This window comes from Paramisgurnus dabryanus, chromosome 7, assembly GCF_030506205.2.
Source record: "Paramisgurnus dabryanus chromosome 7, PD_genome_1.1, whole genome shotgun sequence".
NCBI classification, from domain to species: domain Eukaryota; kingdom Metazoa; phylum Chordata; class Actinopteri; order Cypriniformes; family Cobitidae; genus Paramisgurnus; species Paramisgurnus dabryanus.
The window spans coordinates 5935501-5959073 of record NC_133343.1 but is presented as its reverse complement, the minus strand read 5'-3'; the positions used below and the strand labels follow the sequence as shown (position 1 = coordinate 5959073).

Below are 23573 nucleotides of genomic sequence, written 5' to 3'. Positions count from 1 at the left end.
AGTGTGAATCACTTGTTAAATCACATCTCGTTTCAAATTCTCTTTTTGCTCCTTGACAGCTACAAAATGTTTACGGTGGTGTTTGCTCCAGGCCTGAGGAGCGAGCTCAAAACCTTATGTTTTATTCATCTGTTTTTATCCCTCCATTTCTATCTCTTTATGTAACAATGGTGTAAATAAGATAAAAGTGATCTCGCCCCCCGACTGTCACACTTTCAGAAGGAAGCTTATATTCATGTTCTTGGTCTCTTGAAATGATGTGTTTTGGCCTGAGGGCGACATATACATGTGCGTTTGTTATCTTGACATCAAACTTCCTATTTCACTCTCCCTGCATAAATTGATGGACTAAGACTGCAATCCCAATCTTAGCTTCTTCTCCACATGCAGCGACACAGTGGGAACTCATTCCTCTTTCAGTCCCTCCTGGAAATAGATCGAAAAGTCACTGTGCTGATAATATTACTGATTTGCGCTACCAGACTGGATTTCAATTTGAATGACAGAGTTAGTGAAGGAGAAATCGTCAATGCATAATAGTTGTACAGATTGAATCATGTCAAGGTGCCACAGTTTATGGAATACATTTCTATTATTTGTTGTGCTGCAGAAAATCTATATAACCCTATATAATGATTTGTAATACTTTCAGAGTGATATGATCGTATGGTGACACAAATATCTGCATACAAAATCCTTGTAAAGGGCTGAAAAAAACTAAAAAATGCTGTCTGCTTCTGGACTGAACCTTTGAACATAACTCAACCCACACCATTTCTTATGAATGTGAATGATACCTCAAATTATGCAGCTTAGTGAGGAAAGACCATTATTAAACATTGTATTATTGTATAGACTACTATTAACATTTTGTAGACTTACAATTTGCCTGGTTTGTGTTGAGTCCCAGGAGCCAGATGTGGCCAAACCATAAGGAACCGTATCCCAGCACCAGAATATTATAGGGACATGGGTGCAGTTTTGGCTCATAAAACTCAAAAATCATAAAGCATGAGTTTTGGTAATCGGTATCAGTATTTTCTTCCAGCAGGATAAGGGATGAAACAATACCATCTATATCGATAATTTCCGATATGACTCTGCCAGAAATGTGTAGTTTACAACCAGCTCGTATGTTGTGCAGCTGTATATTTTCAAGCAGGGAAGAAAGCAATGTATTTTAAATGTGTTTAGTGCTGGGCAAAGATTAATCGCGATTAATTGCATACAAAATAAAAGTTAATTTTTGCCCAATATATGTGTGCGTACTCTGTGTAATTATTATGTATATTTAAACACACACACACATTCATGTATGTATTTAAGAAACATTTACATGTGTATATAATATTTATTTATATTTTTCTATTTTATATATTAACAATAAAATATATATATGAATAAAAATTTTCTGAAATGTGAGTGTGTGTGCGTGCGTGCGTGTGTGTATTTATATATGCATAATAATTACACACACCGCACACTCATATATTATGCAAAAATCACTTTTATTTTGTATGCGATTAATCGCAATTAATCAGCACTCATACTTTGTTTTAATAAAGATGATTGTGACATCACACATAAGGCTTTGACTGGCATATACAGTAAATATTCATATAACTTTGAAGGAAACATTTATTTATCACATAGCGCCATTCATTCCAAAAAAACTGAGATATGAATTTTGGTCAGTGCCGCCCAAGCCCTGTCAAGTCATCATACATGTTCTGCGTCAACAGGCATTACTCACATTTCCTTTAAAATGTGCAGCCGTATATTTTCAAGCAGAGAAGAAAGCAATGTATTTTAAATGTGTTTAGTGCTGGGCAAAGATTAATCGCGATTAATCGCATACAAAATAAAAGTGAATTTTTGCCCAATATATGTGTGCGTACTGTGTGTAATTATTACATATATTTAAACGCACACACACACATTCATGTATGTATTTAAGAAACATTTACATGTGTATATAATATTTATTTATATTTTTCTATTTTATATTATATATCAACAATAAAATAGATATATGAATAAAAATGTTCTGATGTGTGTGTGTGTGTGTGTATTTATATATGCATAATAATTACACACAGCGCACACTCATATATTATGCAAAAAATCACTTTTATTTTGTATGCGATTAATCGCGATTAATCAGCATTCATACTTTGTTTTAATAAAGATGATTGTGACATCACACATAAGGCTTTGACTTGCATATAAATATTCATATAACTTTGAAGGAAACACTGAAATATTTATCACATAGCGCCATTCATCCCAAAATTACTGAGAAATGATTTTTGTTCAGTGTCGCCCAAGCCCTGTCAAGTCATCATACATGTTCTGCGTCAACAGGCATTACTCACATTTCCTTTAAAATGTCAAACAATTGTTTACTATGTGTTTGTGATTTTCCAGGTGTCTCACTGATACACTGTAGGAGAGATGGACAGGAGGAGAATTGCAGTGAGGGGAGGAGTAAAGAGGAGCACATATATAGTGCCATGTTTCCTGTTTGTGGAGGTAAGTTGTACCGTTGTACCTATCAATCCATCCTGCGACACACTTCTCAATCAGAAGGCTGCAGCCTCCGGAGGTCGCATATGCAGACTGCATACCTCATCAAGCCTGGTTTATTTAAGTTAACTAAGCATATATTCTCGCAAGTCATATGCAAATGTGTAATAAGCATATTACAACAATTTACAACAAAATAAGAATAATAGTCAAATGTAAAATTGTTTTATAAATGACGTATGCAGCCTACAAATGCGACCTCCGGAGGCTGCAGTCTTCCGGTTAAGGAACTGCCTTACACATTCAAGAAGTTTGTGTGTCATTGTTTTGTTCTGCCCTCTAGTGGTGTTATATGGGTTTAAAAAGACTTTAAAGTCGTCTATGATATCATGTAGGTGACATTTCATCCTTATCATGGTAACGTTAGTTTAGATAAGATATTCATGGTTTGAACGATGTAGTATTATCATTCCTTATTTGCCTTGAAGGTGTTGTTGAACTGTGATACACAGGGTGTGATGATTATGAATTCATAGAGCACTGCAGGAAAGAAGAGAGCATTTTTTTGGAAAAAAATTACACATTATGGTCGCAGAGTTAGTACAGTCATTCACTGAACACAGATAACAACGTACATTGTAAGTCATCCATATAGATCCACGACCTCTATATTTAGCTCTGATCTTCCCACATCCCATCATTTCTGAGTCTTTGTTGGCTCGGGGGACATCAAATACCCTCAGAAGTGCTCTTAATTAATCCTGCTAATGAGCAGCGTTACCGCACGTGACGCCTGAAACGCCTTAAGCTCTTAGCAGAGTCTTAGCAAAGTGTTTCATCAGTATATTTTTGACAGAGATTTGACATTTTTGATCCAACACAACAGAATGTTCCCGGCTTTCCAAAGACCCCATGAGCCAAATGTACATATTTGTTTAGTCAAATTGCAGTATTTGGGTTGCATACCATAAACCTGTGTTTACATTTACATTTAAAAAATTTGGCAGATGCTTTTAAAACTGTAGTTTTGTTCACAGTTTTTATCATACAGTAGACCTGCAACCCATTTGGGTCACCCCAGGTATCTGAAAGCTTTTATCTCAGCGGACTCATGTAGTTGCAGATTATTTTCATCTAAATGAACTTCTAACTGCATGTACAGTATAACTCATTGACCGACCCTGGGGTCATATCCCTTATAGTGTATACTGTATACTTCAAACAACAGGTTCACGGACCACCCGCAGTCCTCTCACAGACCATCTGCTAATGCAAATGCAAATGAGTTGCTGAAAATGTCTCCAAAGATGAGCTAGCTGTTGGATGAGCCTAGTATGCAAGCTTTGTGATTCTTTAAAATATATTATTTAGTCTAAGTTAGTTTAGTAAGTTTTACTGACCCCATTGTGCCATTCATTTCAATGGCCTGTTATTGTAGTATAATTATTGCAGCTGTCCCACAAATAGTTGTATTGTATCTGAATCACAAGAACACTTTAAATTCAACAGAGGGAGTACACGGTTATGTTTAAAAGAACATACTAAATAGTATTATGCAGAATACAGTATGTAATTTTTTTTATATATTCAGATAACGTTGCATTGGCCAAAACAAATTCCACTATATTAAAGGGCACATATCATGAAAATCTGACTTTTTCATGTTTAAGTGCTATAATTGGGTCCCCATTGCTTCTATCAACCTAGAAAATGTAAAATAGATCAACCCAGTAACTTAGTTTTGGTAAACCATTCTCCACAAGCATGTGAAAAAGTAGGTCATTAAATTTGGCTCCCCTTGTGATGTCAGAAGGGGATAATTCCGCTCTTAATATCCAACCAAAGCACTGCCGTTTAGTGCAGCGATCAGCTCATTTGCATTTAAAAGGACATACCGCAAAATTACACGTTTTTGCTCACACCTACAAAGTGGCAATTTTAACATGCTATAATAAATTATCTGTAGGGTATTTTGAGCTAGAACTTCATATAGGCCTACATACTCCGGGGACACCAAAGATTTATTTGGCATCTTAAAAAAGGTCTTGTGAAATGTCCCCTTTAAGTAAAAAAAACTTTTGTATATTTAATTTATATTATTTGTTTTTTAATTATTTTAGAAACATTTTTACATCAACCTGACAATGTACATTGAAAATCACCACTTTTATTTCAAAGGTTGCAATGTCTTATAAGGTCATATGACAACAATTAACAATAGTACTACTCTTTAAAACTTTTATTCTGTAATAATGCCTACTGTTTCTCTTTTCATTATATATTAGTATGCAGAAGAAATAGTAGAAATGTGCACTGTGCAGCATTTAGTACAATAAGTCATAAGCTACGATAAAAAAATCCAGTGCGCTCCACTAATGCTGCGTACACACCAAACGCAAGATTACTCACAGGATTTAACTTCCTGTCATGCAAATTTTTAGCTTGAGTTAAATATTTTTAACTTGCGTGAGGACACGTTTGAGGTGAATAGCTTGTGATTTTGCGTCATTCGTTCCGCCAAATTCACGCCCTGCGTGTCTTTGTGTCTATCCGCGTCTTTGCATTGACTTTGTATGTAATCTCAGGGCTCCAGACTAACTTTTTTCACTAGGAGCACAGTGGCCCCCAACTGAAAATTTTAGGGGCGCAACAAGAAAATTAGGGGCACACACCGTAAATCAACATGTTAACCAAATATTCACATTTCTACTCATTTCCACTGTATTACTAATAAATACTTTCATGATACTGTAGATGCAGAAAGTACAATGTGCTGTTTCAAATTCAGTGTCACATCACAAAAAAGGTCAAATTTACTGGTCGCACATGTGCGACTGGATGTAAAATTCAGTGGCACACTCTCAAATTCTGGTGGCAAAATACCACCATTTGTTGGCAGTCTGGAGCCCTGAATCTACTCACGCAAATTATTGGTGTATATACTCTATATATATACTCTACACACCATAATAAATGGTAAATATGAGCGGAAAAGGCTGTTAACCTTTTGATTTTTTTTAAAATATTAAAGGTGCTGTAGAATGTAAAGCTGGCATTTCAAACATAATCAATGTCTGGTGGGATCCGGCTCTATGCAGCTTTCCTCCGTCTCCAGTTGTAAAACGTCAGTAGTGTAGCGCTCTCTACTGGAATCCAGTCCTCCCCCGTGACCCATAATCCTTTGATCTACATTAGCATCTCATTATCATTTGCGTTTGGTAAAATTGTCTTAGGCATTGTGCTCTCCACTTTCCTTGAAGCTGTTTCAGCTCAGTTTCCTTGCGTGCTTCATCTTGGTGCTGTGGGATGAATGTTATCTGCACATATTTGAGATTTCAGATGAGCTTCACAGATCAATGAACACATGCTGTAACGTTAGGAATGTTTTATATGTTGGTCCTCTTGTTTATAGATGTTTCATTTTTTATTTAAAATAATAATTTTTTTATACAATAATTCTGTCATAGTATATCTGGAGTCATGCTGTTCCTGACCTATTTTATTTCTTCTGTGGAATGCATAGGAGAAATTGGGAGGATTGTACATTTTCCTTTTTCCTTTTAGTTACACTAAATATGGACCAAGGCTTTTGATTTAAAGTCGCAATGAAATTGAAATGAAAAACTATATATATATATTTAATATTGTGGTATTATTAACAAATGACTTATTTGTGAGCTTCATTATTTTTAAAAAATTTGTGTGTCCTCATAATCTTTAATCAAAAATGCAAATCTCCTCCCCTCCTCAAAACGATCTCTTCTCACTTCCGGTCAAAAGTATGGCAGGTGGGCGGGGTCCGGGAGAAGATCGCAGCTATTAGCAATTAGCAACACGACCCAACTTCAAACGATCCAATCAGATCTCGATGGACAAATTCAAATCCAGCCCTGCCTTATTTAATCTCAAAAGCCGTTTCATTCGGATATACGTCACCACGGGGAAAATAAGGCAATCGCTACTTCCGTTTCATGGCGACTTTAATAATTATTCAACCATACAGTATAAGTAATTAAAGTCTTCTATGTTAGCTTTGTATAAGAGATTTGATTAATTACTAATAATTTATTAGAATGCTTTAACTGGATCATTGCGCCAGTAAATTATGATGGAAATTTGTGTCTTGTAAATGAATATGTCCGACTGGTTGTGTGAACCGGATAAAATAATGAATTGTAAAGATTTGAAAGAACAATTGATTTTGAAAGAACAAATTGCTGTGCCTAATATCCATAGGAAGTCTTACTGTAATAAAGTAAATCCAATTTGGACCGCATTACTCAAGGGAAAAATATTGACACAGTTATTCACCAGTTGATTAATCATTTCTGCAGGATTTTAACTTGCATCTTTTGCAAACCAAAAACTTGCACAGCTTTTCCAGCTACGACCGCCCAGCATTCGTGTAATCTACTGCAAGACATGTTTTGTTACGTTTTTGAAGTACTAATTTATGTCCCCCAAAGGAGAAAACTCATTGATGTTCAGTGTGGCTGTAGCGGAAGATTAGAGAGATAAGAGATAAGAGACTAATTCTGAACTTACACAACACAACAGCAGTGGAAGGAACACAAGAAGTTGCCAGAAGCAAGGATTTTTACTTTGATCAAAATTAGTCTTCCTTTAAAAAAGCAAGATAAGAGGTGAGGAATACAATGGAAAATGTGTTGCACAAAAGAGGAAGTTGTAAAATATTTACTTTGGGAAATAATGTTTTATGTTTTATATATGTATAATGTATTATTTTAAAATTCACTAAAGTAGAGGAACCAATGTTTTAAATAATGAAATAAAAATAGAATGTTTTAGGAAAAGCAAAATCCATGAAATTTTTCTCATAATAAAGGTTCTTATAGACCTTATAGTTTTTCATTTATGTTTAGCGAAGACATAGTTAAAAATAATGGTTGTTTTTAACCCATGTGCTGGGTAAATATTAGACAAAACACACCGCTGGGTTAAAAATAACCCACATTTTTAAAGTGTAGATAAAACATAAATTATCATACCTGCTTATTTGAACTAATCATGTGAATAGACTTGAAATATAATGTGTGAACAGCAGATGGCATAGTTATCCCATACGTCAGGCTTGAAGTTCTCAAACAAAAGTATTGTTTATGTGGGACTATTAAACTTGTAATGTTTTGTTTTATTCAGAATTTCAAGTGGGGTTTTTACTTTTTAACCCTATTAGACATATGCAACTTTTAGAAGAAGGACACAAGATCAACCTTCTAAAAAATTAATTAAAGATAATCTTAGATCAGCATTAAAGGTGCAAGTTACAGTGCATTTAAAGGGACACGCCACTTTTTTTGAAAATATGCTCATTTTCCAGCTCCCCTAGAGTTAAACATTTGATTCGTACCGTTTTGGAATCCATTCAGCTGATCTCCGGGTCTGGCGCTACCACTTTTAGCATAGCTTAGCATAATACATTGAATTTGATTAGACCATTAGCATCGCGCTTAAAAATAACCAAAGAGTTTCAATATTTTTCCTATTCTCCTCTGTAGTTAAGACAGACGGAAAATAAAAATTTGTGATTTTCTATGCAGATATGGCTAGGAACTATACTCTCATTCTGGCGTAATAATCAAGGACTTTGCTGCCGTAACATGGCTGCAGGAGGCGCAATGATATTATGCAGCAGCCGAAAATAGTCCCCTGCTATTGAAAGTAGAGCCCGACGATAAAGGATTTTGAAGGCCGATACCAATACAAATGTTTGTTGGTTTTAAAATCCGATATTCCGATATATCAGCCGATATATATATATATATATATATATATATATATATATATATATATATATATATATATATATATATATATATATATATAAAATCTTGGATTGTTTTTCATTTAGAAATTAATTCACACTTGTGACTCCGGACCACAAAAGCATTTGTATATTTGAAGCAATAGCCAACAATACATTATATAATCAAATTATAGATGTTTTATGCCAAAAATCATGATATTAATTGAAGATCATGTTCCATGAAGATATTTTGTAAATTTCCTACCGTAAATATATAAAAAATGTATGTATCATTAGTAATATGTGTTGCTAAGGACTTCATTTGGATATCTTTAAAGGCGATTTAGATTTTTTTGGACCCTCAGATGCTCTATTTTCAAATAGTTGTATCACGGCCTAATATTGTCTTATCCTAACAAACTATACATCAATGGAAAGCTTATTTATTTAGCTTGGACCCTGATTTGGGGTGCAGGGTCACAATTAGTCGCCTTGCAGATGGGTCTCTATTCAGATACATTTACATTAATACATTTGGTGGATGCTTTTATCCAAAGTCACTTACGGTGCATTACAAAGTGTATACGTTTTTACCAGTATGTGTGTTGCCTGGGTTCGAACCGATGACCTTTTGCGCTGCTAACGCAATGCTCTACAACTGAGCTATACAGGAGCACCTAAGGTACAACAAGAAAAAACATTTGTTTTCATAGCTTAACTGGTAAAGCATGCTGCTATAGCAACTCAAAAGGTTACAGGTTCAATTCCTGGGGAATACCCATACAGTACTTATAACATAACGTTTAGCTTGAATGCATCCTTAAGTCTCTTTGGATAAAAGATTCTGCCAAATGAATGCGTGTAAACTGCGAAATGAAAACGCTATTGTAAAGGGGTCGCCAACCAGACGTAAGATAACACAGCTGATTGCAGACCTATGAAATTGCTTTTAAATGAGAAAGAACAGAGAACTCGTGTTCATGTGCAATGTGCTGGGTAAGAGCTACAAATAAAATGAAGACACACAGCAGGAGGACGAAACAAAGCAGGCAACAGAAAGATCTACAATAGGGAAGCAATAACTAGGCAATGGTCTATAAAAGAGCTTAATGGAGAGGATTTGTTTATCGTGTTCTCGAGCGCAGATGGATGATAGTACTTGCCCATTATCCTCTTCATTCTGTGTCTGCCTCCATAGAGTCCATGGATGAGATCAGAAACAGAATTGGTATTCTGGATCCGTTTGTTCAGGCTTTGGGATCTCTGCACTAGCCTACACAGTTATCAAAATATGCACCCCAGCTATCACTGGGAAAGTACCATTTAAAAAGGTCCTAATATGTACCCTTAGATATGTATGCATTTGGTACCAATATGTCCCACTGAGATACTAATATCTATGAGGTACTAATAAGCTGTCTTTGGTACAGTACCAATATGTACCTCAAACTGTACTTTTCAAAACGATACAGCCCCAGTGACGGGGAAACATATTTGTGACAGTGTAAGCTGGTGCTTTTTTATCAAACTACAGTTTATAAAAAAAACTATGGGCAGTAGATGTCTAGAAGATCTGAATTAACCATCTGGTGAAAGACCTCTGCAATAATTTAATACTTAATTTTTAATAAAATCCATGCAGCCACAAAGGCGACAACCGTGCACTTAAATAAAATTTTAATTGTGACGTGAATGTTTTATTTTAAAAGTGAAAACAACATCTGATATTGGGAGGGCATTTTAAAGCTGTTGACATTTGTGTTCTGGATGGAAAACAAAATGTACTGTAGGAAACATTGCTTGTCTGTAATGATTTCTAGAGAAGGCCATTTGATGTGTGTCTATAAATAATTTGCTGTGCGACTGTGCAGAGCTAAATGATGTTAATGTTTTATAGGACATTAATGGAAACACTGACACAAAAGGGGGTCATGGGTCCAAATAGTCCAATCTAGCCTGCACACACTTTAATGCACCTGACTGCTTGCTCATGTGTGTGCAAATGCTTTTACACTCGTACCCTCCATCAGTTTCTCTCTTTACATTTCACCAATCACCTTTAAAGGTGCCAAAGAATGCATTGTAATAATATGTTGAATTGTTCTCGGATATCTACATATAGGTAAGTGGCTTTATTAACTCTTTCACCGCCAGCGTTTTTTTTTTAAAGTTGCCAGCCAGCGCCAGCGTTTTTCATGATTTTCACCAAAGTTTAATGCCTTCCAGAAAATTTTCTTCTTTAAATATATAAACATACAATATACCAAATGAAAGAACAGACCCTCTGCTTTCAAAAAAAAAAAAAAAAAAAAACGTTTCATCCTACCTTCAGTGGTTCTTTTGTAATCAGCTTTTGAATATGGGTAGGTTTCTGCAAAAACACCACATTTTGAGCAAAAAGCAGAGATAATTTCATTTTTGTGACGGACTTTTCATAGACATCCCATTCAGAGCGATCTTTAAAACAGACACGGACATGCAGCCGCTTGCCATAGGGCAATACTTCCGGGTTTAAAAAGTTGCGGAAAGACGGAAAATCTCGTCATTGGCGGGGAAGCGTTTTCTCTTAATTGACGAGATATCTCGGTGAAAGAGTTAAGTGCAAAAATTATCCAGAAACATTTTTACATGTCAATTTACAACCCTAGCATTTGTCTCTAGAATAATATGGCCTATTATTACCTTATATAACTCTCTTGGGTCAAGAAACTCTTTATTTTTCAAGCACTCCGCAAAGAGACTTAAGCCCTTTTCACACAGACATTCCGGAAAATACACGGAAAATGCATCCTGGATCTTTCCAGACTCGTTTGGTTTTTGTTCACTTACACTGTCAATGTTTTGCCGGCATCTGCAAGGTCCAAGAAAGACACGTGACCTAAAAGTCCTGCACTTTCTTCTAAGCAGCGTCTGAAGTTTGCATATTATTTATTATTTCTCTCTTCAGAAACCACGTTCATTTTTGTTTATGAAAAGACTATAAAGGAGACTGTATTGCAGTGATAGGTTCGATCTCAGGGAACAAACATACTGATTAAACATATTACTTGAGTACACCGCAAGTCACTTTGGATAAAAGCAACTGCAAAATGCATGAAATTGTAAAAGTTTTTAAAACAACAATATGAAAGCTAGTTTAAAAAAATGCATGTCTGTGTAACATACCATCTTTGAAATAGTGCAATTAAAACAGGATGTAATGTAAATGCAGCGGTGAGCTATACATCCTTCATCATTAGCCGTTAACAATGGCCGTGAAACATAAGCATGATAAACAAACATTGACAATAAAACAATAACCAACAAGAGACACATAAATCACTGGGGTTTATATTCAATAATGAACCATCTAAACATAAACAAGAAACATCTACACAAGGACTTATGAAAGTAACATCATAACATTATATAACTTATAAAAAATAAAAGTTATATACTGTAAAATTAAAGGTAACACTTTACAATAAGGTTGTACTGTATTTGTTAACATTAGTAAATGCATTAGCTAACATGAACTAACAATGAACAATACTTCTATAGCATTAATTAATCTTACTTCATGTTATTTTCTTTATTTACTAATATATATATAAAATGAAAAGTTGTAACTGTTATCATTAGTTAATGCATAATGAACTAACATGAATTACTTTACTGACATTAAATCTGACTGTTTTCATCTGATCTTTAAGTGCTATAATTGGGTCAACCTAGAAAATGTGAAAAGATCAACCCAGTAACTTAGTTTTGGTAAACCATTCTCTGCATGCATGTAAAAAAATAGGTAATTGAAATTTGTCTCCCCTTGTGATGTCAGAAGGGGATAATACCGCCACTAATCTGCACTATCTAACCACAGAAACTGCCATTTAGTGCAGAGATCAAATCATTTGGATCTAAAAGGACACACCCAAAAAAGTAAATTTTGCTCACACCTACAAAGTTTAATGCTATAAATTATCTATATGGTATTTTGAGCTAGAACCTTAAATACACACTGCAAATAATGACATTCTTACTTAGTATTTTTGTCATGTTTTCAGTAGAAATATCTAAAAATTCTTAAATTAAGATGCTTTTTCTTGATGAGCAAAATGACCTAAGAAAATAAGTCGTTATACAAAAAATATACAATTTAAGTGAATTTGTGCTTAAAACAAGCAAAATTATTTGCCAATGGGGTGAGAAAAAAATCTAAAAATAATAATAATAAAAAAAAATTTAACAAAAAATAACACTTATAAGCACAAATTCACTTAAATTGTTTATATTTTTTGTATAAAAACTAGATTAATTTTCTTAGGTCATTTTGCTCATTGAGAAAATACATCTTAATTTAAGAATTTTTAGATATTTCTACTGAAAACAAGACAAAAAGTACTAAGTAAGAAAGTCATTTTTTGCAGTGCATACACCAAAGATTTGTTTAACATTTTAAAAAAAAAGTCTTGTGAAAGGTCACCTATAACTAACATTAACAAAGATTAGTAAATGTTTAAAAACTATATTGCTCATTGTTAGTTCATGTTAGCTAAGGCATTTGCTAATGTTAACAAATGCAACCTTAGTGTAAAGTATCAAAAGTAATATAAAATAAAAATAAAAGTCTAAATAAAAGACATGAAAACCACATATACATGACAGTCTGTAAATTCAATTTTATCTGTTTAAGACTCGTACCAATTTTATTATTGGAAAAATCATCAAATAACTGTTTTCTTACTTTTTATGACCAAATATAAGATTGTCAGTATCACATTGGGTCCCATACCAGGTTTATCCCTTATATGAAAACCTAAGGTATATATCATGTTACATATTAATATATGCAATAAATGTTATTTCATTGTGATGTTTGCTGAATGCTTATTCGCAGAAAATACAAACAGTTCCCATTTAATATAATAGATAGGCAAATAGCTCTTAAAATATTTAGTTTGATTTTCAACATTTTCCTAATGATTAAATAATAACCTCTTTTAACTGACCAGAATAAAATGAATTATTGAAAGCTTCAAGCCCAATTGCTAATTCTTAAATTTGTCATAATGAAGTCATGCTTTTTTTCTTTTCACTGCCCTAAAAATCTAAGAAATATATTTTTCACTCACAGCAATCCACCCATTTCTTCTCCTGCTGTGAGCACAGATGCACACGCCCCCCTCTTCTCTCTCTCTCTCTCTCTCTCTCTCTCTCTCTCTCTCTCTCTCTCTCCCTTCCTCTCTACAATATTGTAGTCTCTTTCCCTCCTCCCTTATTTTCATCTCTCCCTCGATCCTTCTCATCTGTCTGTTTTTTTTCTCATAATATGTTTCTCCTGCTTTATTTGCATTTTCCATGCCTCTTATTTCATCTCTCTAGAGAGCCACAGCTGAATTTCTAGCTTTGCTCTCATTTCGTGCAACCTTTACGCATTCACATCTCAGCGTCTTTTTTTTCAATTTTCCTATTTTATCCAAGTTCAACCTCTGTTGCATGTTGGAACGTCATCGTCCACGTTTAGGCTGGATTCTCAACTCTAAACTGGAACCATGTTCTATTTCCAGCTGGTGATCATGGCAGGAACGGTTCTCCTGGCGTACTACTTCGAGTATACGGACACGTTCCCTGTGCACATTCAAGGATTCTTCTGCTTTGATAAAGCCTTTTCCAAGCCGTATCCAGGACCTGAAGATGACAGCAAAGCTTCTCCTGTGTTGGTGTATTCGTTGGTCACTGCTATTCCCACGATTACAGTAAGACATTCACTGTCATTCATAAACTCACACGTGTGTGTACCTTGCGGTGTTGCGTAAGTGTGTTTGGATATGAATGTGTTTGAACGGGATTGATGTTTTAATAATTCACAATTTGTTTGATTTTCTCTTCTGTTCTAGATTATATAAACACTGTGACGTTATTTTTTTGAAAATTGTACAATGTACTTGATATAAAGGTACAAAGATATAGTATTAGTGTACATAGACAATTTGGACTTCTGTTTGCAGAAAAGGGGAATGATAACCATTTGTTCTGTCTAATTACATTCCTGTCTAGGAGAATTTAAAGAATCATTATCTGTCCTCTATCTATAGGAGGCAATTTCAGAAATGCAAATCAGTGTTAAAGGGATAGATCACCCAAAAAGAAAAAGATTCTTTCATCATTTACTCACTCACATTTTGTTCTAAACCTGTATAAGTTTCTTTATTTTGTTAAACACAAGTGAAGATATTTGATAAGATATGATAAATGATGGCTAGCACAGTTAATGGTACCCATGGTATTTGTTTGTCCTACTATGGAAGTCATTGGGTACCGTCAAACCATCATGTATCAAATATCTTATTTTGTTTCCAACAGAATAAAGAAACTCATACCAGTTTAGACCAACATAAGGGATTTGGATTTTTGGATGAACCTGTATTTAACCTGTACTTAAATTGGTTTACAGTTTTTCTGAATTGCTAAAACACATTTTTTGAAACCATCACTCATTTTCTCAAAACCTTAAACACAAATCCCAATTTCAAACAAAATTCACAGAACCCCTGACTCTTCCAGCAAAATCAAACAATTCCTTCAAAACCATTTCACTTGTACTCAAAATCAAACTAAGCTTTCAATCATACACACATACGTCTATAATATAAAACACTACAAAGCATCCATTAGACACTACCTTAAAAAATGGAAAACACAACATTCAGGAGATCTGCTTACAGAAAAAAACATGTTTAACACACTTGACAAATACTGTTAAAAATCTATATTACTGTAATCACAAGTTTAGTTCAGTGAATATAGTGAATACTTTACTGTAAGTACTGAAAGTAATAGTAAGTTTTCAATATTACTGTAAGCAGCACTTGTATTTTGTAAAAAGTCAGCAATCCAACTGCAATTTTTGCCAGTTGCATCGTCTCTGGTGTGCTTTTCTTCCTCATACTCTTCATCTGCCTCTCAGACTGTTTCCAATCCACACAATTGGTAAAAAATACCATTAGATAAAAGTGTGTAGAATTTTGAGTTGTTGTGTTTACTCGATGATAACGGTGTTGTAGTTGTGTTCAACTTTTGCCTGCCTGTGTTTAGCAATTATAAAACAAGTGCATTGCAGTGTGAAATGTGTGTTTTAGTGAGTAGTTTGTGTTTAGTGTTTTGCAAAAAGAGTGCATGATTTGACAAACGGGTTTAGGCAACTATGAATTTGGTTCAGAGATTGGGGTTTAGTGTTTTAGCAATTCAGAAAAACTGTAAATAATGTTTAAAAGTAGTAAAGACTTGTCAAACGTTGTCTAGGTCATTTTTTGCAAGGATAGATAAAGGATTAAATCACCAGAATTGATACATAAAATATCTAACCGTCTGTCAATTCTCTTTATGAACAGAAACACACCTTATACAAGCTGTGAAATTTACAGTCCCAACAAATGGGGGCTCGTCCGGGATTTTTGCAATTTTAAACTTCACAACAAAAGAAGGGAAAACACACTTTAAAATAAAGGTACTTCAAAGCTTCCATAGAATAACTTTTTTTGGTCCCTCAAAGAAACTGTTAGTCAAAGGTTAAATAGAAAAGGTGTAATAATGAAATGAACACAGCTTGTGCCACAAATCATCACCAACAAAAAAGTGGAATGTGAATATGGAGTCCAAAAGGAAACGGACACACACACAAATATAACAGATAGCAACTGACAGGGTCGTCACAACAGTAACACAAATTTTTTACATTACACACATATCACTATTGCAGTAACAAATCTTAGTACTCAAAATTTAATGTCTGTGCTATTAAATAATTATTATTACATAATTATTTATGTATCTAGTTAGCATGTTTGAAATCCACATTACTAATCGTATTTACGGACTATAAGTTGCTCGGAGTATAAGTCGCATCAGTCAAAAATGTGTTTTGAAGAGTAAAAAACATATATAAGTCGCAATGGACTATGCGTCACATTTATTTAGAAAATGATTTCATAAAATCCAAGCCGAAGAACAGACATTTAATCTGGAAAGGCAAGTTATTCAACTAAACAAAAGCACAGAACAGCAGGCTGAATAGGTGTCCTTAAATGTTAAAGTAACATTAACAGTTATTTATACGATAAACAATAGCATACAGATCATACCTGAGAGGCTGAATAGGCTAAATTAACACGACAAGCCAAATCAAGTTCAAAAGGTCCCGAAGTCATTCCACATCACTGAATCCATTGAATTACATAAATACAGGAGCGGCACAGAGCGGACTCTCGCAGCTGTAGACGGTAATGGTTTCTCATGGTTTATATGAAATAATTTTGATGTACAAGTCACACCTGACTAGAAGTTCAAGGACCAACCAAACTATGTGAAATGTGTGACTTATAGGGCACTATCTTGCACCCAGCGCAATTGACTTTGTCAGTGACGCATGTATCATTCGTATTTTGCACCGGCCCACAGCGTGTTTTTCCCTCCACAGACGCACGTCAGCAAACTAGGGAATGAACTTGCGCTCCCTGGACGGTTCAGCGCAAAAAAGGAGGCGTGTTCCGGTGCAAACCATCCCTGATACTATTTTCCAGTTTCAAAAAACAACTGGGCCACTGACCAAAAAAAATAGTTTAAAGTCAGTGGCGCGTTGCGCGTTGTTCATTATGCTATTTTAAGGGCGCATGCTTGACCATAAAGTATAGCGTGCACAACGAGCGCACACTTTGCTTTTCTAATCTACACAGATGCAACAGTTATTTTTGCAAATCATAAATTGTTACAATAAAAAATATTAACACATGAGATAATGGAAATCATAGTGGTGAGCATTGTGGTGATAGTTTTTAATTATTGTGTGGCTGCGTTAAAAAATTATCATGCAAATAACGATTAAAATATTTTCATAAGTTTGTTGTGTGGCTGTATTACGTTTATTTTATGTAAATAATAATTAAAATGTTTTCATAAGAAACCTTAATGTATGTGAACTTGATTTGTAAGAGTACTTTGGGGTTGGACCTTGCTTGCGTTTCTTGGGTCCGATTTCAAAGCCCCCAAACCCTTTAGGCAGTGAGGATGGACGCAGCTATGTCCTCTGCTGGCGTCAGGTGCTGTGTAGAGGCAGATCCCCCTCCCGTTACACGGCGTGCCCGATTTATGCTGGCAAGCTTGGGGTTCCCCCGTCTCCTGACATCATTGTAGCGCTTGGCGCAACGATGGGGATGCCAGCTGATGAGACAATTGTGGCTATTTCCTCTCACGCCTGTTTAACCGACGCTGATTTGGGCGGGTTTCTCCCATCCCCATACAAAACAACTTCTCTGTCTTTGACTGCTCTTACAAAAACGTGGGTCTCCTCGGCTGTAAACCGCTCCTGGCGTACGCCTGGTAAATCTGTCAGAATAATAGCAACCCGCCATGGAACTTGCGCCCTTGCATTTAAAGGGAATGTTGGATAGCGTTTTGATTGGTTTATTTGACGTTACGCCCAAACCACACCTATGAATAATGAACCTACTTCAGCCCAACCCCTTATTGATTTGCGCCCGCCGCATGAGTTATTTCTCACGCCGGGAAAATAGCAACAGCGCCCAAGATCCGCCCACAAACTCACTTGCGCTTTGCGCTTCGCACTTGCGTTTCAGATCCTTAAAATAGGGCCCCTTGTCCGTAAAATATGGTAGCAAGATTCCCTAAAATATTGTAGTTGACCTAAAATAGAAAACTGGTTGAAGAGGACAATTTAAGCTATAGAAGTATAGTCCTTTTTTTGCACAAACATCAGGGCCCACATACAGTGCATGTGATGCATATTTCGTCATCAAAAGTGTACGTGCACACTGTACGCGCACCCCCGGATTTTTGTGCTTTGTACGCATAGGTTGCATATGCACGTACAGGAAAATGTAGCATGTAACCCAGGAGATGCATTGCATTTTATGGCAATGCGCATGCATGGATAAGGTAAGAAAGAGGCCGCACTATGCATAAATTCTTTTATTTGCATGAATGCGCATGCATGGAACATATGTGTACTATAGTGTCGGGTGATATGCGCCATTGTTAGATCGGCTTATCGTCAGCCTACGAGATCGCCGATACACGATAGTATCGGGGGGCGGGGCAATAGTTTACTCATTCATTATTTTTTTCATTTTTTTACTCATTTATGACAATCCACTTGATTGGTGGACAAAAAATAAGCTGATTTACTCTAAGGGCAACAGTCATCTCAAAACTGATGCCATTAATCTGAGCGCATCATTAAAGCCCAGGCGCCCTAAAATTTCCTGCGCGCCAGGGAGTGGGAACAACCCCCTGCGTGCCTAACAACCTCTATAGTGCAAGGAAATCTCTGCAAGTACTACAAGCTCATGTGCAAGGAAGAGTCCGAGTCATATGCATGGCAAGTTCAGGTGCTGGAAGGAGTCCATGCCCACGTCTTCAGATCAGAGCAAGAGCCCAATACGCGCACATTACAAGTCCGGGTGCGCGAGAGAAGGAATCCACGCACGTTACAAGCTCTCTCGTGCAAAGTGAAGCACACAAACTCTCTCATGTGAGGAGAAGCATGCAATGTGCATGTTAATGTGAAAATATGATGATAATAATATTACTATCGGCAACTATCGGCATGAAAGCCCGCTATGGGCCATATGTCTGACTTTCTGATAGTATGGTATGTCTAGCGCCTCCTGTGAAGTAAATGAGAATGCAACATATATTTGCATTTCATACCATTAAACTGCAGATTGCATTCTGGCGTGTGCTTTCAAGTTTGGGCAGATATAGCGTGGACTTTAGGAAGAAGAGCAGAGTCTGTCTGAATGTTTAGGGTGAATGCGGTCACAGCAATTGTGTCAAATTTATTTAGGTCGGACTAAAACCAAGTGACATTAACAAAGTCAGATGTAGAGTGTGATGCACCGCATTAAATGGAACACATATAAGGTCAAAGCAAGAGTGTCTGATAAACCACAGGAGAATAAATCTGATTCCCCAGTGGTTTCAAATGATTCATTATCAGAGAGAGTGATGGATGATGGATCAGAGAAAGAGGCTTCCTAAAACACTTCTAAAGGGCTACCTTCACTTTTAAATATTTTCACACACACGTTGACATTTGGTTTACTGGGACAATTCAATAGACGCAATGTATTTTATACTTCCTGTGTCCTTGTAAACCTTGTTTATAGCATAGTAAACATGTCATTATACACTATTAATGTGTATAATTCCCCGTAAACCTACTAACCCACACACGTTCCTCATCTGTGTAAATGAGAGCAGAGGGTGAAACAAGCTCACCATCTTTTCCCCTGCACAGGGACACCTGTCACCTCATGTTCCATTAGGACAAAGCAGTGTGTATGACAGCGCGAGAGAAAGAAAGAAAGAGAGAGAGACATTAAGAAATTTCTTAATCTATCTTACCATGAGTATTTATTTACAAATGCAGCATGTATTTGCATTTGATTGTATTTCATTTTGTTTTTGTTTTGTGTTTGGACCTTGTTATTTTCTGGTTCGTGACATTTTTCCACGTTTATTAAACATTGTGACTTCATGATGAGAAATCACAAGCAGTCTATCCAACACTATCTCGTTCATACACTCCCCTAAAGGATTATTAGGAACACCATACTAATACTGTGTTTGACCCTCTTTCACCTTCAGAACTGCCTTAATTCTACGTGGCATTGATTCTACAAGGTGCTGAAAGCATTCTTTAGAAATGTTGGCCCATATTGATAGGATAGCATCTTGTAGTTGATGGAGATTTGTGGGATGCACATTCAGGGCACGAAGCTCCCATTCCACCACATCCCAAAGATGCTCTACTGGGTTGAGATCTGGTGACTGTGGGGGCCATTTTAGTACAGTGAATTCATTGTCATTTTCAAAAACCAATTTGAAATGATTCGAGCTTTGTGACATGGTGCATTATCTTGCTGCAAATAGCCATCAGAGCATGGATACATGGTGGTCATAAAGGGATGGAGGGGCTCATGTAGGTCGTGGCATTTAAACAATGCCCAATTGGCACTAAGGGGCCTAAAGTGTGGCAAGAAAACATCCCCCACACCATTCCACCACCACCACCACCAGCCTACACAGTGGTAACAAGGCATGATGGATCCATGTTCTCATTCTGTATACGCCAAATTCTGACTCTACCATCTGAATGTCTCAACAGAAATGGAGACTCATTAGACCAGGCAACATTTTTCCAGTCTTCAACTGTCCAATTTTGGTGAGCTCATGCACATTATAGCCTCTTTTTCCTATTTGTATTGGAGATGAGTGGTACCCGGTGGGGTCTTCTGCTGTTGTAGCCCATCCGCCTCAAGGTTGTGCGTGTTGTGGCTTCACAAATGCTTTGCTGCATACCTCGGTTGTAACGAGTGTTTATTTCAGTCAAAATTGCTCTTCTATCAGTTGAATCAGTCGGCCCATTCTCCTCTGACCTCTAGCATCAACAACGCATTTTCGCCCACAGGACTGCCACATACTGGATGTTTTCCCTTTTCACACCATTCTTTGTAAACCCTAGAAATGGTTGTGCGTGAAAATCCTGAGCAGATTGTGAAATACTCCGATCGGCCCGTCTGGCACCAACAACCATGACATGCTCAAAATTGCTTAAATCATCTTTCTTTCCCATTCTGACATTCGGTTTGGAGTTCAGAGATTGCCTTGACCAGGACCACACCCCTAAATGCATTGAAGCAACTGCCATGTGATTGGTTGATTAGATAATTGCATTAATGAGAAATGGAACAGGTGTTCCTAATAATCCTTTAGGTGAGTGTATTTTACAAGGTGGCTAATTTGTTTTAATTTGTACAACCACATTCGTACATTCATTCAGGCTCATGCAAGAACCAAAAATACACGCAGTACCATGTATTTTATGTAAAGTAAGTGTTGTAGATCAGATCATGGTTTAAAGGTTGTGTTGGTTTACAGTAAATCAGGTGGAGGGTATTGTTTTTAATGAGAGGGCGGTAATAAGACTTTTTAGTAGTAAACATGATTACCTGTAATGAAAATACTGCAAAAATGTTCTTAAAATAGGCTTTATTGCTTTTATGAAAAATATTGTTTCTTTCTTTTGGGGGTGAAATATGACTTCGTGAGATTCATCCACAGATAATCGTACCCCTTTATGAATTTTACAAGCATGCACATGTGGAGTGTGTATGAGCAAGCATCTCTTTGTCTGGATGATGATAGTGAAGGTTTGCATCTGTGCTGTGTGAGTGCGAGTGAATATGTGGGCTCGTGGAGAGAGTGTGGGTGGTTAGAGGTTTCTATCTTTTGCCGAGAGTAGAATCTGGTACAGTAACTGTGATATTGAAAAGGAAAAACTCTCTCTCTCTCATCAGTTTTAGCATTTTCTCCTGTAAACACACGATTGAAGCCCGCTGAAGGGTTTAATTACTGAAACATGCTGCCTCTTCACATCTGAAGATGTCAAGTGGCTCTTTGATTCACAGTAGGCAGTTTTTGTATTCCCTAATGAGCGACTAAATTGAGTACTAGATTGGGCTCTGTTCCATTTCAGTATCACTTGTTTAAAGGGACACTCCACTTTTTTTGAAAATATGCTCATTTTCCAGCTCCCCTAGAGTTAAACATTTGATGTTTACTGTTTTGGAATCCATTCAGCTGATCTCCTGGTCTGGCGCTAGCACTTTTAGCATAGCTTAGCACAATCCATTGACTCTGATTAGACCATTAGCATTGCGCTAAAAAATAACCAAAGAGTTTCTATATTTTTCCTATTTAAAACTTGACTCTTTTGTAGTTACATTGTGTACTAAGACTGACAGAAAATTTAAAGTTTTTCTAGGCAGATATGCTAGGAACTATACTCTCAAACTGGTTTAGGACATCAAGGACTTTGTTGATGTGACATGGCGGCAGCAGGCGTAGTGGTATTACGCAGTGCCCGAAAATAGTCCCCTGCTATTGAAAGCAGCCAAGGTGACTGTTTTCGGCAGTGCGTAATAGCTTTGTACACAATGTAATTACAGAAGGAAGATTCAAGTTTTAAATAGGAAAAATATTGAAACTCTTTGGTTCTTTTTTAGCACAATGCTAATGGTCTAACCAGATTTAATGGATTGTGCTAAGCTATGCTAAAAGTGCTAGCGCCAGACCCGGAGATCAGCTGATTCCAAAATACTAAGAATCAAATGTTTAAGGGGAGCTGGAAAATGAGCATATTTTCTCAAAAAGTGGAATGTCCCTTTAACATCTTAACCAATTTAAATTTTCCAAGTGCATTAAGGGATAGGAAATTCTGCCATTATTTACTCACTGTTCTGTATGTTGTTTAAAAACCTGTAGCTTAAGCAGCTTATCCTTTTCCAAAAAATGACCCCATTTGTGCAAGCAATTTATAACGAACTATAGTTTAAAAGTTAAGCGCCCTCTAACTGGATTGAAAGAATGACAGTGTTGTTATCAACTGACATTTAGCCATTGATCAAAATGCTGGTTTGTTTATAAGTAGTAATGGTTCTTCTTGGTCCCTTACTCAACATTTTTAATATCCAATCTGCAAAATTAGTTTTTACATTTATTCCCAGACGCTTTGGATAAGCAACTTAAAATGCATTATAGGAAAACACCACCATTTTTTTAGGGATGCACCGATAGGATTTATTTGGGCCGATACCGATTATATAAAATACTATACAGTTGGTATATTAGCTAGTTTATTTCTGCACCAAATAATTTTTACTGAACATGGATTTGATCTAATTAACATTCAACTGACCAACATAATAGGTGTGTTCGACTTCATGCGGTGCTGCGCAGACCGATCGGCGGCTGACTTGAAGCAGTGCATTCCGGTTAGTAATTTTGTCCGACTTCTGCTGGCGCTGCAGGACGTGACTGTGTCATATGGTTTTTAAGTACCGCGAGAGCGTTTCGAGAGTAGCTGGCTAGCTCAGCGGGTGCAGCTTTTCCAGAGCGGCTGCACAGAGTTGTGATGACGTAACAGCTTTACGTGATTGGTCGCCTCACTGATGACAACGATCACGTGTGTTTCAAGTTTAATCCAACCTTTAGTTCCACTAATAAACATTATAAATTCATGTTTTAAAACAGGAAAAACACTTTAATATGCTTAAGTATGTTATATTGTGTCGTGTAATAAAATAAAAATAAAAACAACATACTCTATTGTTATTTTAATAATATAGGCTTGTTTCCCGTTATTTTCGGGTATACAGTATAGGCAGCAATTAAAATATTCGATATAAAATGTTTCTGGTTGCAACTTTTTTATTAAAAGGTT

The 23573-nt window shown here is 36.2% G+C and overlaps 1 protein-coding gene across 5 annotated transcripts in view; it reads left to right on the top strand.

Annotated features, from left to right (window-relative positions):
* Positions 1 to 23573, top strand: part of plppr2b (phospholipid phosphatase related 2b) — a 55541-nt gene that overhangs the window by 7118 nt on the left and 24850 nt on the right. For 4 of the 5 annotated variants that reach the window (XM_065293716.2, XM_065293715.2, XM_065293719.2 and 1 more), the window contains exons 2-3: positions 2428 to 2532; positions 13840 to 14028. In XM_065293716.2, coding sequence (XP_065149788.1) covers positions 2455 to 2532; positions 13840 to 14028 — 267 coding nt within the window. In that variant the 5' untranslated portion in view covers positions 2428 to 2454. Of the gene's footprint in view, positions 1 to 2427; positions 2533 to 13542; positions 14029 to 23573 lie in introns of those variants that run through there. The other variant, XM_065293720.2, reaches the window with a different exon arrangement.